Raw genomic sequence first — 12,989 nt, forward strand, 5'->3', positions numbered from 1 at the left:
CCCAAAGCCCCCGTAGATAGTTGTATGTCATAGTTGCACATCCTTCTAGCTGCTGTACGTGGGATGCGGCCTCAGCATGACAGGAGAAGCGGTGCGTCGGTGCGCGCCTGGGATCCGAACCCGGGCCACCGGCAGCGGAGCGCGCACACTTAACTGCTAAGCCACGGGGCCGGCCCCGTTTGTGATTTCTACCTAAGTTTATATTTTTGTTATGTCAGTGTGATACCAAGCGAGGGCTGTCTCCACCCGTGTGCCAGTCTTTGAGGGAAGAGAGTTTATTACGCAGTTGATTGGCAAGCAAACAGAAGGGCTCTCAAATCTGTCTCCCCAATCCAGGGTATAGGGTAAGGTTTAAGGGATCAGGGAGGGCAGGCTGGTATGTCGAAGCGCTGGCAGGGTGGGTTTTGATTGGCAGATCAAAATTTTCTCTTCTGCCCATATTCCTGTCTGGCTCACTGCCCCTGAAAAAATAGCCTTAACATTCTGTTGTTAAGATGAGGTCAGCACAGTAAACAAGGGTAAAGTTGTTGTGTAGATTTGTCATTCCCTTCTTTATTGATAAGAGTTTCTAGAGATTTAGTCGTGCTCTCGTTCCTTGCTCAGAGAGGAAGGCATTCTTGCAAATGGAGATTTCTCTTATAAATGTAAATTTCCCTTATAAGTGGGTAAGTTCTACTAGGTTTTCAGAGCTTTTCCCTGTGTCTGCTGTTTCTTAAAAATAATCAGCCTAGAATAATGCTTATGCCAAAGAGGCATATTTTGGGGTGACAAATTCTGTTCTGGTCCTGGGGTTACAAGTGTGTGTTTAATGCCTATCACCCTCAACTCGCAGCTCCCATCTCGTCTACCGCTTGCTTACTCAGTAGTCATTACGATGGCCTAGAACTGAGTAGGCAAACAACAAACACTTCTGAAACAAGTGAATGGAGGACATGGTTCCGAGGCCCACTGGGAGAAGTCATCTAGGAGGCACAAGCACATTCATTGAGGGGGAGGGTATTTTTTCCCAAAGCAGATGGAGTTCAGGTTGCAGATTTGGGGCACCTTTGGGTCCAGTGTGGGTCCACTCGGATTAGCGTCTGTGGAATGCGCTTGTGTTCTTGGGGGCCAGGGGGGTGGCCCGGCCGAACTTGTCACCTCGCAGCCGGTACGCCCTGCAGAGAAGGGGCGGGGCGACCATAGAGAGGGCGGCGGCAGAGCGAGCGGCCGGATGCGGTCACCATAGAGACGGGGACTGACAGCGAGCGGAAGAGGAAGGAGCGGGCTGGGCTGTGAGGTGGCAGTGACTGCAGCGGCGGAGCCGGCGTCTCGGCCGGTCACTGGGGTCTGTTTCCCTTCCCCCCCACTTCCCCCTGCAAGGGTGACAGGGGCGCCGCTCCAGGGGACAGGAGCAGGTCCCACCCCCACGCCCTCGCCCCCGCTTCCCGGGACCGCGCTGGCCGCGTCTCCCGCACCCAGCCGCCCGTTATCTGGCCGCCGCCGCCCCTGTCCCTTCTGCAGAGGCCACCCCCGTGGGCCTCGGGGCTTCGCCCGCTGGCGCCAGCGGGGCTTTTGCCCCTGCCGACGGGCCAGAGAACGGGGTCTTTGCCCTCCTCTCCCAGCCGCGACCTCCACTCCCCGAGCCGAACAAACCGAGCTTAGGCCCCTGACCCTCCTCGACAGCTCCGTGACGCAGCCGGTTTTATTTCTGTTTTGAGACTAACGGCTAAAACTCGCTTTGGGCCTTCTTTCTAGGACTAGAATTGATCTTTGATCGCCGAGAGGTAGAGCAGGGGCGCCGGGCCTGGCAACGGTCACACCAGCCGACCCTCCGTTTGCCTTCCCGGGATCCCTGCGTTGTCTCTAGCTACTCGCTCTCTCGGTTTGGTTTGGTTTGGGTACCTTGGTCCCTGGTAAAATCAGACGCCGAGTAGCTCTTACACTGTCCGAATTACTGTCATTTGCCTCCTGTCTCTTCTCAGAGGAAGGTGGGCAGCGCCAGCCTCTCAGCAGCTGGGATTCAAAGAAAAATGCCCTGCGAAGCGGCTCCATCAGCCGTTGTGCTCCTCTGAGAGGCTCTCGGTGCTGACTCACCATATCTGTCCACCTCATTTGGGTGGGCAGAACTTCTGTGCGCCATGCCAGTGGCTCCTGACCACTCCTGACTAGGAGGAGGGGTTACTCTAGCTGTGTGTTTCCTTAACACCCCAGGGGTAGAGTAGAAAGAGGCCCTGACCTCTTCCCTTGTGCCTGCCTTCAGCAGCTAGTCAGCAGCCCCTTCAGTAAATTGAAATAGAGGCCCCGAGGCACAGAAACGTGCCCGAGCCAGGCACTCTTTGGGAAAGGCCTACCGAGGCAGGCTCCTCCAGTCGGGGCTGTCGTTTGGGTGGAGCATGTGCTTTGCCCCAGCCTCTTCTTTATCAGTTCTTGCTGTCTCTTGACTCAGATCCAGTCTACAGATGTGTGTAAACCTTCTTTTGGGGTTAGGTTTGGCAAGATTGAGTTTTGTTTCCTCCCCTTTCTACTGGCAGACAGACCATAATCCCATTAGTGGGTGAAATGGGTTCTAATATTTATTACCGTTTGGCCTAAGGGTTAGATCCGACTCCTTGGTGACTGAAGACCGGGTAGATGCTTTCTGGGGATGCTGGGCCTGGAAGCAAACACACCTTGCCCTGTTGTTGAGCTCATTGACCCCAGGTTCCCTGTTAAAGCTGCAGGCCTACTACTGGCCTGGCGCCCATCAACCCACTGATCAATCCTTGAGGCTGTGCCCTCTGGGACACGCACATGGCAGGGCCTACCATCATGCGACTGAGTTCCCTGTTGGCTCTGCTGCGACCAGCACTGCCCCTCATCCTAGGGCTGTCTCTGGGATGCAGCCTGAGCCTCTTGCGGGTTTCCTGGATCCAAGGTGACGGAGAAGATCCCTGTGTAGAGGCTGTGGGGGAACCAGGAGGGCCACAGAATCCAGACTCAAGAAATCAGCTTGACCAAAGTGATGAAGACTTCAAACCCCGGATTATCCCCTACTACAGGGATCCAAACAAACCCTATAAGAAGGTGCTCAGGTGAGAGCTATGTATGTGAGGTCCCCAGAATCCAGTTTACTCTAGGTCCTTGCCTCTGCCTTCTCTGGTAATCAGTGGTAGGCTCCTTAGAGCAATTCTTTGCATTGTTGTTCATCACAGATTTTTCCCTATTTTTTCCCCCTCTCAGGTATGAAAAATTCTCATCCATTGGTGTTAAGATAGTGTGTTGGATGTTCTTGAACAGGGCAAGAATTGCATCTAACCCATCTAATCCATCCTTAGTAGACCCCTCCCCAAATCAATCCAGTGTCAGCTACTCAGTGGATGCTCAGTCCAGTAGCTCATTAATATTGATGAGAAGGTCTCTCGCTTCTCTTTTCTCAACCACAACTCACATATTCCTAGGGGAATGTATATGCTGGACAAGTTGGGTTCCTAAAGATTAAGGAGTTGACCCCTGGCATGCTGGTCTTTCCACAGGACTCGGTACATCCAGACAGAGCTGGGCTCTCGTGAGCGGTTGCTGGTGGCTGTCTTGACTTCCCGGGCCACGCTGTCCACTCTTGCTGTGGCTGTGAACCGCACAGTGGCCCACCACTTCCCTCGGTTACTGTACTTCACTGGGCAGCGAGGGGCCCGGACTCCGGCAGGGATGCAGGTGGTATCTCATGGGGACGAGCGGCCGGCCTGGCTCATGTCAGAAACCCTGCGCTATCTTCATACACACTTTGGGGCCGACTACGACTGGTTCTTCATCATGCAGGATGACACGTATGTGCAGGCCCCACGTCTGGCAGCACTTACTGGCCACCTCAGCATCAACCAAGACCTGTACTTGGGCCGGGCAGAGGAGTTCATTGGCGCAGGCGAGCAGGCCCGGTACTGCCATGGGGGCTTTGGCTACCTGTTGTCACGGAGTCTCCTGCTTCGATTGCGGCCACATCTGGATGGCTGCCGAGGAGATATTCTCAGTGCTCGTCCTGATGAGTGGCTTGGCCGCTGCCTCATCGACTCACTGGGCGTCGGCTGTGTCTCGCAGCACCAGGTGACAGCCCTTTCAAGTCAGTCTCAGTCTCCAACAAGTTAGTAGTGACTGAGTGATTGGTCTCCAGGCTGGATGCTGCTGGCTCCTTCCTAGCAGCATGTTGGGGCCATCGTTCTGCCCTTCCCAGCCACTGACCACCCCTCTGGCTCTCCCTTGCTCACTTCTGGCAGTCTTCTGTCAAAAGTGGCATCTCCTCAGGGACCCTCTGAGCAAGACAGAAAGGTGCCCCTACTCACTCACCCATCCTCCTCCCATCTGCCCCCTGCCCCCTCCCCCAACATGCACAGTCATGAACGAACTGGGAATGTCCTAGAGATGTCCATTCTCCCTGAGGAGTAAGGTAATCACTTTTCTAGCCCTGAGAGCCACCCTGTTTGTTGGGGAAGAAGGGACGATCCCAGAGGGGGCTCATCCTCTCAAACCAGAGTACTGGGAGTGTTTGCTGGCTCGTGGCTCTCATTCCCTTGAGAGACAGTGGAGTTCTTTGGGGGAAGAGGACATCCTTAGATGCCTACTTAACATTCTTTTTCCCACAATCCGGTGGTGAGAGTAAGGCCAAGGTTAAGGGGACTGGAGTGAGCTCCCACTCCCTCCTCCCTCCTGCAGCAGCAGCAGTACTAGGTGTGAATGCTGAGTTTGGCTAAGGGCGGTTGGGACAGGCAGCCCTCCATATGTGGATTGATTGGTCTGATTGGTCCCTGTAGGGGCAGCAGTATCGCTCATTTGAACTGGCCAAAAATAGGGACCCCGAGAAGGAGGGGAGCTCGGCTTTCCTGAGTGCCTTCACAGTGCACCCTGTCTCCGAGGGAACCCTCATGTACCGGCTCCACAAACGCTTCAGTGCTCTGGAGCTGGAGAGGGCGTACAGTGAAATAGAGCAACTGCAGGTGAGCCAGGGGACCACGGCGGGAGGTAGAGGGAGCGTTGGGTGTCCAGGCTCACAGTGAGGGGCAGCTGAGTGAGGGGAAGCTGGGCGTCTTAGAAAGAGGCTGACTGTACCTAAATTTAAAACAATTCTGGGAGAAGGGGCTCTTGGTGGTCCAGGTCAATCATACAGTAAGCTCCTAGCAGGACTTGAATGCAGTTAAAGGGTTTGCAGGTGAACTGAGAGGATCGTGGCTCGGTAGGGTGCTTAGGCAGGATAGTTATAGCTCCTCTCCAGTAGTGCCTCTCTACTGAGGAGGCAAAAACTCAGCAATCCCTGGCCTCCTAGCACTGGCTTTCAAAAGCCCGAGGGTAGGAGGTAGAAGAATTCTCTTGTGGAGGTTGTCAGAGGTGGGATACAGGTGAAAACAAAGGCTCATCACCAAGAGGGTGTGAGCGCTTTGGGTCGGGAGAGCTCTCTGTTGCAGGATGCTCTAACCGCTGCCGCCTCCTCCTCATGGCAGTTGTGTAGGGTGGGTATGCTTCGTATGCCTTCTGCATTGTACAGACAAAGAAAGTAAAGCACGGGGAAGTACATGATTAGCCAAGGGGCACCTCACTAAGTATTGACAGAGTCAGGGCAGCTCAGAACCCAGGACGCTGGAGCTGGGTAGAGTCCTGACTGCCTAGATGGGCACTAACTGTGTGTCCCTCCTACCCCAGGCACAGATCCGGAACCTGACCGTGCTGACCCCCGAGGGGGAGGCAGGGCTGAGCTGGCCTGTTGGGCTCCCGGCCCCTTTCACACCACACTCTCGTTTTGAGGTGCTGGGCTGGGATTACTTCACAGAGCAGCATACCTTCTCCTGTGCAGATGGGGCTCCCAAGTGCCCACTGCAAGGGGCTAGCAGGGCGGATGTGGGTGATGCTGTGGAAACCGCTTTGGAGCAGCTGAATCGGCGCTATCAGCCCCGCCTGCGTTTCCAGAAGCAGCGGCTGCTCAATGGCTACCGGCGCTTTGACCCAGCGCGGGGCATGGAGTACACCCTAGACCTGCTGCTGGAAGCTGTGACGCAGCGTGGGCACCGGCGGGCCCTGGCCCGCAGGGTCAGCCTGCTGCGGCCGCTGAGCCGGGTGGAAATCTTGCCTATGCCCTATGTTACTGAGGCCACGCGTGTGCAGCTGGTGCTGCCACTCCTGGTGGCCGAAGCTGCTGCGGCCCCTGCTTTCCTCGAGGCCTTTGCAGCCACTGTTCTAGAGCCACGAGAGCACGCGTTGCTCACCCTGTTGCTGGTCTATGGGCCACGGGAAGGTGGCCGAGGGGCCCCAGACCCATTTCTTGGGGTAAAGGCTGCAGCGGCTGAGTTAGAGCGACGGTACCCTGGGACGAGACTGGCCTGGCTCGCTGTGCGAGCAGAGGCCCCTTCCCAGGTGCGGCTCATGGACGTGGTCTCTAAGAAGCACCCCGTGGACACACTCTTCTTTCTTACCACCGTGTGGACCAGGCCTGGACCCGAAGTCCTTAACCGCTGCCGCATGAATGCCATCTCTGGCTGGCAGGCCTTCTTCCCAGTCCATTTCCAGGAGTTCAATCCTGCCCTGGCACCACAGAGATCTCCCCCAGGCCCCCCTGGGGCTGGCCCTGACCCTCCGTCCCCTCCTGGTGCTGACCCATCCCGGGGGGCTCCTGTAGGAGGCAGGTTTGACCGACAGGCTTCTGCGGAGGGCTGCTTCTACAATGCTGACTACCTGGCGGCCCGAGCCCGGCTGGCTGGTGAACTGGCAGGCCAGGAAGAGGAGGAAGCCCTGGAGGGGCTGGAGGTGATGGATGTTTTCCTCCGGTTCTCAGGGCTCCACCTCTTCCGGGCCGTGGAGCCAGGGCTGGTGCAGAAGTTCTCCCTGCGCGACTGCAGCCCTCGGCTCAGCGAAGAACTCTACCACCGCTGCCGCCTGAGCAACCTGGAGGGGCTGGGGGGCCGTGCCCAGCTAGCCATGGCTCTGTTTGAACAGGAGCAGGCCAACAGCACCTAGCACAACCGGGGCCGTGCATCGGTGCATATTTCCCTTTTCTGCCTCAGCCCTGGGAAAGGCAAGGCAAGATGGATGGACAGATGGAAAGCTTGTTGCTGTATTTTTTTTAATAAGAAAATGTTATTAAAAGTGTCTTCTGCCAAACTGTTTTTAGGTCTAGAGAAAATGGAGTGAGAAGAATCTGAGGAAGGGGGCGGGAGTTTTCCCAGAGGGACCCACTGCCTTCCCCTGCCCTTCCCTCCCTCCCCAGTTGCCAGTGACCACACAGCTGCTCTCAGATGAATGACTTTTAATCCAGTCCCCCGCCTCACCCAGAAGGTGTCAGAAGAGTGACAGCAGAGCCCTGGGGGACAGGGTGCGGGCCCAGAGGCCCACAGTGGTGCTCATCCATAGGGGCTCCTAGGTGTTGCGCACAACCAGCGACTGCTCCAGCTCCTGCCTGCGCTGCTGGATCTGTAGAGAAATAAGTGCAGGAGCAGGGTTATGGTGTTGCTGGTGAGTGACAGGACAACCCTACCGCCGGCCGGCCTGGAAGAGCGGCTGGGAGCAGGGAGGGCTACACATGGTGCAGGGGATGGTGGAGTGGCAAGGGCTGCTGACCAGGCTGAGAAGGGAGGTTTCTCTTGGAGTGAGGGGGGAGGCCTGAGGTGCATGGGCCCCTCCACACCTTGCAGTAGAAGTAGCGGCTGACGGCTTCCTGGGACCAGGGCTGGTGGTAGAACTCAGCCCGGCGCTCCTCCTCGGGGTTGCCTGCCACATCTGTCATCACCTGGGAGGGAGCAGTGGGGTCAGCCCTGAGCCCGGACTCCTCCAGCCCCTGTGTACACGTTTACTGTCTTCCCCATATGCTTCTCTTCCATCCAGTGCTCCCTGAGTCCCCTTCACCTTGAGGTCCCGGCTCTGGGAGCGGAGCAGGTCTTGGATATAGCCTTTGGGGTCTCTGGAGAAGCTTAGCATGAAGTCCCTCTGGATCTTGAGCTGGTTTATGGACTCAATCGTCTCATGGATCTACAGGTAGAAAGACAGACACTTTCACCTGGCCGCGGTGATGTGGGAGGGGAGGGGAAGGAGGAGGGGGGCAAGTAGAGGGGAGGATTTGCTGCTGTTCCTTTGAAGGGCAATTCCTCAGGTCCCTGATGCCTCTGCAGTCCCAGGGAAGGGGGGGATGGGCAGAGCTCCACGTAGCAAGGGAAGGGCCACCTGTCCTCTTTATCTCTCCATAGGCCCATGCTGTTGTCTATTGTGTCTGTACTTTGTCATTTCTGGGTTACTGTCCCACTCCAGCTCTGGGCTCTGGCCCCACCTTACTGTCCAGAGCGCTGATCTCCTGCTGATTGGCTGTGGACAGGAGGAAGCTGCTCATCTGCCCCTTCAGTGGCTCCTCTACCTCCACATCAATGTCATAGCATGCTGTCTTCTTCTGGTCCGACGGGTCCACGCTGCCAGGGAAGTCCAGACCTTGGTGTCCATGCTGCCCTCGCAGAGGCCAAGGGCCCCGCGGGCAGATGCCCTGGGGAGGGAGGGGGCATGGGGATGGGAGGAAGAGGGAGGGGCAGGGAGGGCAGGACCCCAGTGATTCCCTGGTCTGAGGAGCAAGCTGGGGCCTCACCTGATGACATGGTTGATGACAATTGGGTCAGGGGGCAACAACAGAGCTGTGAGGCGCTGGGGAATCTCAGAAAACTTCAGCCGGGGACAATCAAAAATCTGAAGTAGGAGAGAGAGATCACTCTTCTGTGCTTGAAAAGAACATAACTACAGTTCTGGATTCTTCTATTCTGGAAAGGCCCCAAGAAGCCAGGAGCAAGTCTAATTCCTCAGTGCTCATGGGGCTGGGAGTGGGGAGGCTGTGGGTGGTGGAGTGCCAACAAGGAGGTGGGGCAGTGCCGGAGTTGAGAGCATGGCCCTGGGTGGGCTGGCCTAGGAATAGATCCTGCTTCCACCACTTCTGATGCAACCTTGAGCAAGCAGGCCTCAGTTTCTTCATCCCTAGGATGGGGATAATAACAGTACCTATCTCACAGGGCTGTTGTGAGAATTAAATGGATTGGTACACATAAAGTGCTTGGAACAATGCCTGGCACATGGTGAGTGCTCAAAATAAACATCAACTGTCGTTTTTACTCCTCAGGTTTATCTACTGTGTGTATTTAAAAATTATTAATAATCTCTACTTTGGTAGAATTTTATCAAGTCACTTTCACAGCAGTTTGATTTTCCTAACTGCCCAGTGGGTTAGATGGGACAGGTGTTATCACCCCATTGCAAAGATAAGGAACAAGGCGCAAAAACAGCTAAGTAACTTACTCAGAGTCTGGACCCACGACTAGAACCCAGGGATCCTAACTCCTGAAAGCTGTTGGCCTTGTAGGGTTCCAGAGCTTTCTAACCTGGGGTGGCTGAAATGGATGGGCTGCAGCACAGAGCCACGCCATGGAAGGGCCTAGCCTAGGACCCTGGTCTCTGGCTCCAAGACCATGACTATGCGCCATTTCTTTTTTTTTTTTTTTTTTTGTGAAGAAGATCAGCCCTGACCTAACATCCATGCCAATCCTCCTCTTTTTGCTGAGGAAGACTGGCCCTGGGCTAACATCTGTGCCCATCTTCCTCCACTTTATGTGGGACGCCGCCACAGCATGGCCCGACAAATGGTGCATCGGTGCGTGCCCGGGATCTGAACCCAGGCTGCCAGCAGCGGAGTGCGCGCACTTAACCGCTACGCCATGGGGCCAGCCCCTGTGCCATTTCTAATACCCGAGAATCTAGAAGGGAGAGGTGGTGTTACCATAGTAGAGGCACTTCCCTTACCAGTAATTCTGCCTGCTCCCCACATCCCTGGGTTCAGGAGAGAGGGTACCTGCTGGAAATATTTGTCCCCATTGATGTATTCCTTGTCATGTGAGTCCTGCAGCCTATTGGTCTTCACATACTGCCACAGGGCCTGGACGATGGCTGAGCGGCTCTGTGTGTGCAACCCCAGCAGCCGGGCTAGGCGGGGATCCAGTTTGAACTGGGGCGGCTGGGAAAAGTTGACCATGAAAATTAGATAAAAGAGGGAGTGGAGAGAGCTCAGGGCCAGGCAGCTTGGGGCTGGGGGACACGGTGATTGGGCTCCTCAGAAACATGCTTCTGGAGAAGGGGTGGGTAGGGAGGAGAATGGGGTCTCAGGGTGTGCACCTGTGAGGCTTAGGCCCACCCTATCTAAGAGAAAGGGTGTGGGGGGGTCAGGGGCCTCGTGTGGTGTCTCTGGGGCAGGGGTCCAGCACAGACCTGGTAATCCAGCATGAGGAGCAGTGTGCAGCGCACACTCAGGTCCCCTGGCCTCTTCACCTGGAACCCATCTGTCTCCTGGGTTGTGGGCGTCCGGTGCCACTGTCCAGGGGAGAAGAGCTGGGTCACCTCACAGGCCCATCTGGGCTGGTGGGGCCTGGGGCTCTAGGGTGGTCCCTGATCCAAATCTGTGCAGCTGAAACGACTGTGGTGTAGATTCTTCAGGGACTGTGGTCTGTGGAAGAGTGGCAATTCAAGGGCAGAAGGGGTCTGGGTCTTACCTCAACTAGGTGGTTGTCAGGGCCATAAAGGTCTTTGTCCAGCTCAATGACCAAACTCTTGAAGAAGGAAGAGAACTTCCGCTTCTGTTTGCTGGGCTGTGGGAGAGGAACAGGGACCGTGGGGGCGGAACAGGGACCGTGGGGGCAGAACAGGGACCATGGGGGCAGAATGAATTGGGAATGGGTGGGGCTGGTTGGGTAGGACAGCATGGTTAGAAGCAGGCCTCTGCACCCAGAATGTCTTTCTAGGGCACCCACCCCTGGCCAGGGCTGACTCCCTAACCCTTAGTGCAAATGTCTAGTTCTGTCCTCAGCTCAGCCCCATACCCACCCCAGGACACCTGGAGAGACCTGGGCCAGGACGTACGTCATCCAGGAGCTTCCCCTCCACCCGCAGCTCCCAGGAGGCGATGCTGCCATCAGAATCCTCAGCATCAGGCTTCGCAGGGTTAAAAGTATTAGAGATATAAAGACGCAGCTTCCGCTTTTGCTGTAGAAATAAAGAGTGTAGTACAGAGTGAACACTGTGCTCCCACCCAGGCACTCTGCTTCTCCACTCTGGGAACAGGACTTAGAGCCCTCTTCCTGCCCCCCACCTTCATTGGCCTCTTCAGAGCCTCCTGGATGTCCACCCGCTTCCGCATGATGGTTTGATCCAGTTTCCTCTCAAACGCTAGGAGGTCCATGTAAGCCTGGGACTCAGGGACCAGCTCCCGGATCTGGAAGAGGAGGAGCAAGGCAGCGAACCAGGGGCTTAGCTAATCTTGTAGGTGGAATGTACGCATGTCACGAGGTCCCAGGGTACAAAGAGCATGGAGGTTCTGGGACTCAGAGTGTGCAAATGGGACCTCTCCCCAGGCCTCTGTATCCCGCAGTAGCAGCCTCCAGGTGTAGGGATAAAAATCGCTTCTCCCTCTAGGGAGATCCATGCATTTCATCACTAGGGGAGGCCGTAACAACACTGAAGCCCAGCAAGCACTAGGGCTTCACTTCTTTATCTTGTCCTTTCCCTTGTCACACGGCCTCTGGGCTTGCCTTGGATGTCTGCAAAGTGGCTAGGACCCTGGGGTCCCTGAAACAGTTCGAGGATGTTGGTGCTTGCCTCTACCCCGGCACCTCACCCAGTCACTCCAACTGACGTCTTAATGGTGCTACCCTCGTACCCAGCTCGGCCTGGGTAACATTGTGATGCCCAGGCGTTCTGGCCGGCTTCTGTTTCCTTCACTCTCCCTGCCAGCCTCTGGGCCCCTAACTCTTATCCCCTCTTTGTCCCACGCCTTTATGTCTTCAGACCATTGGAATTCAGTCCACTGCACCCCAGGCCCAGTATCCTATCCCTTATGGCTCTGCTCTTTCCCTCTGCCCCACCCCCTCCCTCTGGCCTGGGGAGCCTCACTTCTTAATTAGCTTTTTAAACAAAAAGTGAAAGTGACTGTGATGCTGAAGCTCTGATCCTGAGGGGGGAAAGGAGGCGGCACAGGGTGGTGGGGTGAGGGGAGAGGAGGGCGGAGCAGCAAAGGGTGGGGGTGGGCTGGGGGCTGCTGTGAAAGACACTCACCCTTTGAGGGAGGATTTTGTCAGCCATCTTCCTCCTCTTGGCACTGTACATTTTTTAAAGAAAAAACCAGGTTACCATGGCGACAGATCTGGGAGTAACGAGGCCACCTGCTAAATTATCCCGACATCTCCGCCCGCCTGGCTGGGGTTCCCACAGCCCGCTCATCTGCCTGCCCAAGGGGCTACATGGGGTGGTGTATGGCATCAGCACTCTGTCCTCTCGCGGGCAGCAGAGGTGACCCTGTCTTTCTCTGGCCTGGGATCCCCCTTCCACTCTACCACATCCTCAGGGTCAGAGAAATTTAGACTTAGGAGGGGTTGGCGGTGGGGGAGCTGCAGAAGGGTTTGAGGAAAGCTGAGGGGAAGGGAGGACAGAGGAGAGGGAGGACGGATTCTGAGGACTTTCCTTTTCTGCTAAGCAGGGATGCACAGTCCAAGGTGGCCTGAGCTCAAAGGGAGGGGAGCTGACCCCCCTCACATCCCTGGAGCAGGAGGCGATGGTGTGAAGCTGGTGAGGGTTGCACTCTGCCACCCTGGGCTTGAAGGAGATGCTGACAGGGCATCTGTCAGGCAGGGGATGCTCATGCCCTTGGACCACCTGGCAACATGGCCCAGGGACACACCCACAGGGATCCAGAGAGAGTGTGTGTGTGTGTGTGTGCGTTCTCCTGTGGGACATGACTGCAGGCTGGATGTGGGCTGGCAGCTGAGACTTGGACTCTTCTGGACTCACTAGCTGCTTCTTATCCCAAAAGCACCCCAGAAAATCCTTGGCAAATTGAGATCAGAACCCAGCCTAGAGGATGGCTCCATACTGCCCCCGTGTGGTGTTCTCAACCACTGCCCTCTCCCTGTCCAAAAATCGATCCTAAAGCTAGGCAAGCAGTTTTCATTAAAGGTCTGATGTGTTTTTTGTTTTTTGGTTTTTTT

The 12,989-nt window shown here is 56.1% G+C and overlaps 2 protein-coding genes across 4 annotated transcripts in view; one reads left to right on the forward strand and one right to left on the reverse strand.

Annotated features, from left to right (window-relative positions):
- The first annotated feature begins 1,240 nt into the window (after positions 1-1,240).
- On the forward strand, positions 1,241-9,081 carry CHPF2 (chondroitin polymerizing factor 2). 2 transcript variants are annotated; one of them, XM_058533436.1, is made up of 6 exons: positions 1,241-3,050; positions 3,492-4,056; positions 4,761-4,943; positions 5,644-7,446; positions 7,816-7,965; positions 8,236-9,081. In XM_058533436.1, the coding sequence occupies exons 1-4, from the start codon at positions 2,770-2,772 to the stop codon at positions 6,949-6,951; spliced, it is 2,337 nt and encodes a 778-aa protein (XP_058389419.1). In that variant the 5' UTR covers positions 1,241-2,769; the 3' UTR covers positions 6,952-7,446; positions 7,816-7,965; positions 8,236-9,081. The 2 variants fall into 2 exon arrangements, with proteins under 2 accessions (XP_058389419.1, XP_058389413.1); XM_058533430.1 differs by having other exon boundaries at positions 5,644-7,965.
- The window catches only part of SMARCD3 (SWI/SNF related, matrix associated, actin dependent regulator of chromatin, subfamily d, member 3), a 32,383-nt gene continuing 26,619 nt past the window's right edge, over positions 7,226-12,989 (reverse strand). For both annotated transcript variants that reach the window (XM_058533452.1, XM_058533445.1), the window contains exons 3-13: positions 12,061-12,103; positions 11,099-11,221; positions 10,870-10,992; positions 10,503-10,598; positions 10,222-10,323; positions 9,809-9,970; positions 8,561-8,658; positions 8,255-8,390; positions 7,837-7,959; positions 7,619-7,720; positions 7,226-7,404 (exon numbers count right to left, since the gene is read on the reverse strand). In XM_058533452.1, coding sequence (XP_058389435.1) covers positions 7,351-7,404; positions 7,619-7,720; positions 7,837-7,959; positions 8,255-8,390; positions 8,561-8,658; positions 9,809-9,970; positions 10,222-10,323; positions 10,503-10,598; positions 10,870-10,992; positions 11,099-11,221; positions 12,061-12,103 — 1,162 coding nt within the window. In that variant the 3' untranslated portion in view covers positions 7,226-7,350. The remainder of the gene's footprint in view (positions 7,405-7,618; positions 7,721-7,836; positions 7,960-8,254; positions 8,391-8,560; positions 8,659-9,808; positions 9,971-10,221; positions 10,324-10,502; positions 10,599-10,869; positions 10,993-11,098; positions 11,222-12,060; positions 12,104-12,989) is intronic.

Source organism: Diceros bicornis, chromosome 3, assembly GCF_020826845.1.
Source record: "Diceros bicornis minor isolate mBicDic1 chromosome 3, mDicBic1.mat.cur, whole genome shotgun sequence".
Taxonomy (NCBI): Eukaryota; Metazoa; Chordata; class Mammalia; order Perissodactyla; family Rhinocerotidae; genus Diceros; species Diceros bicornis.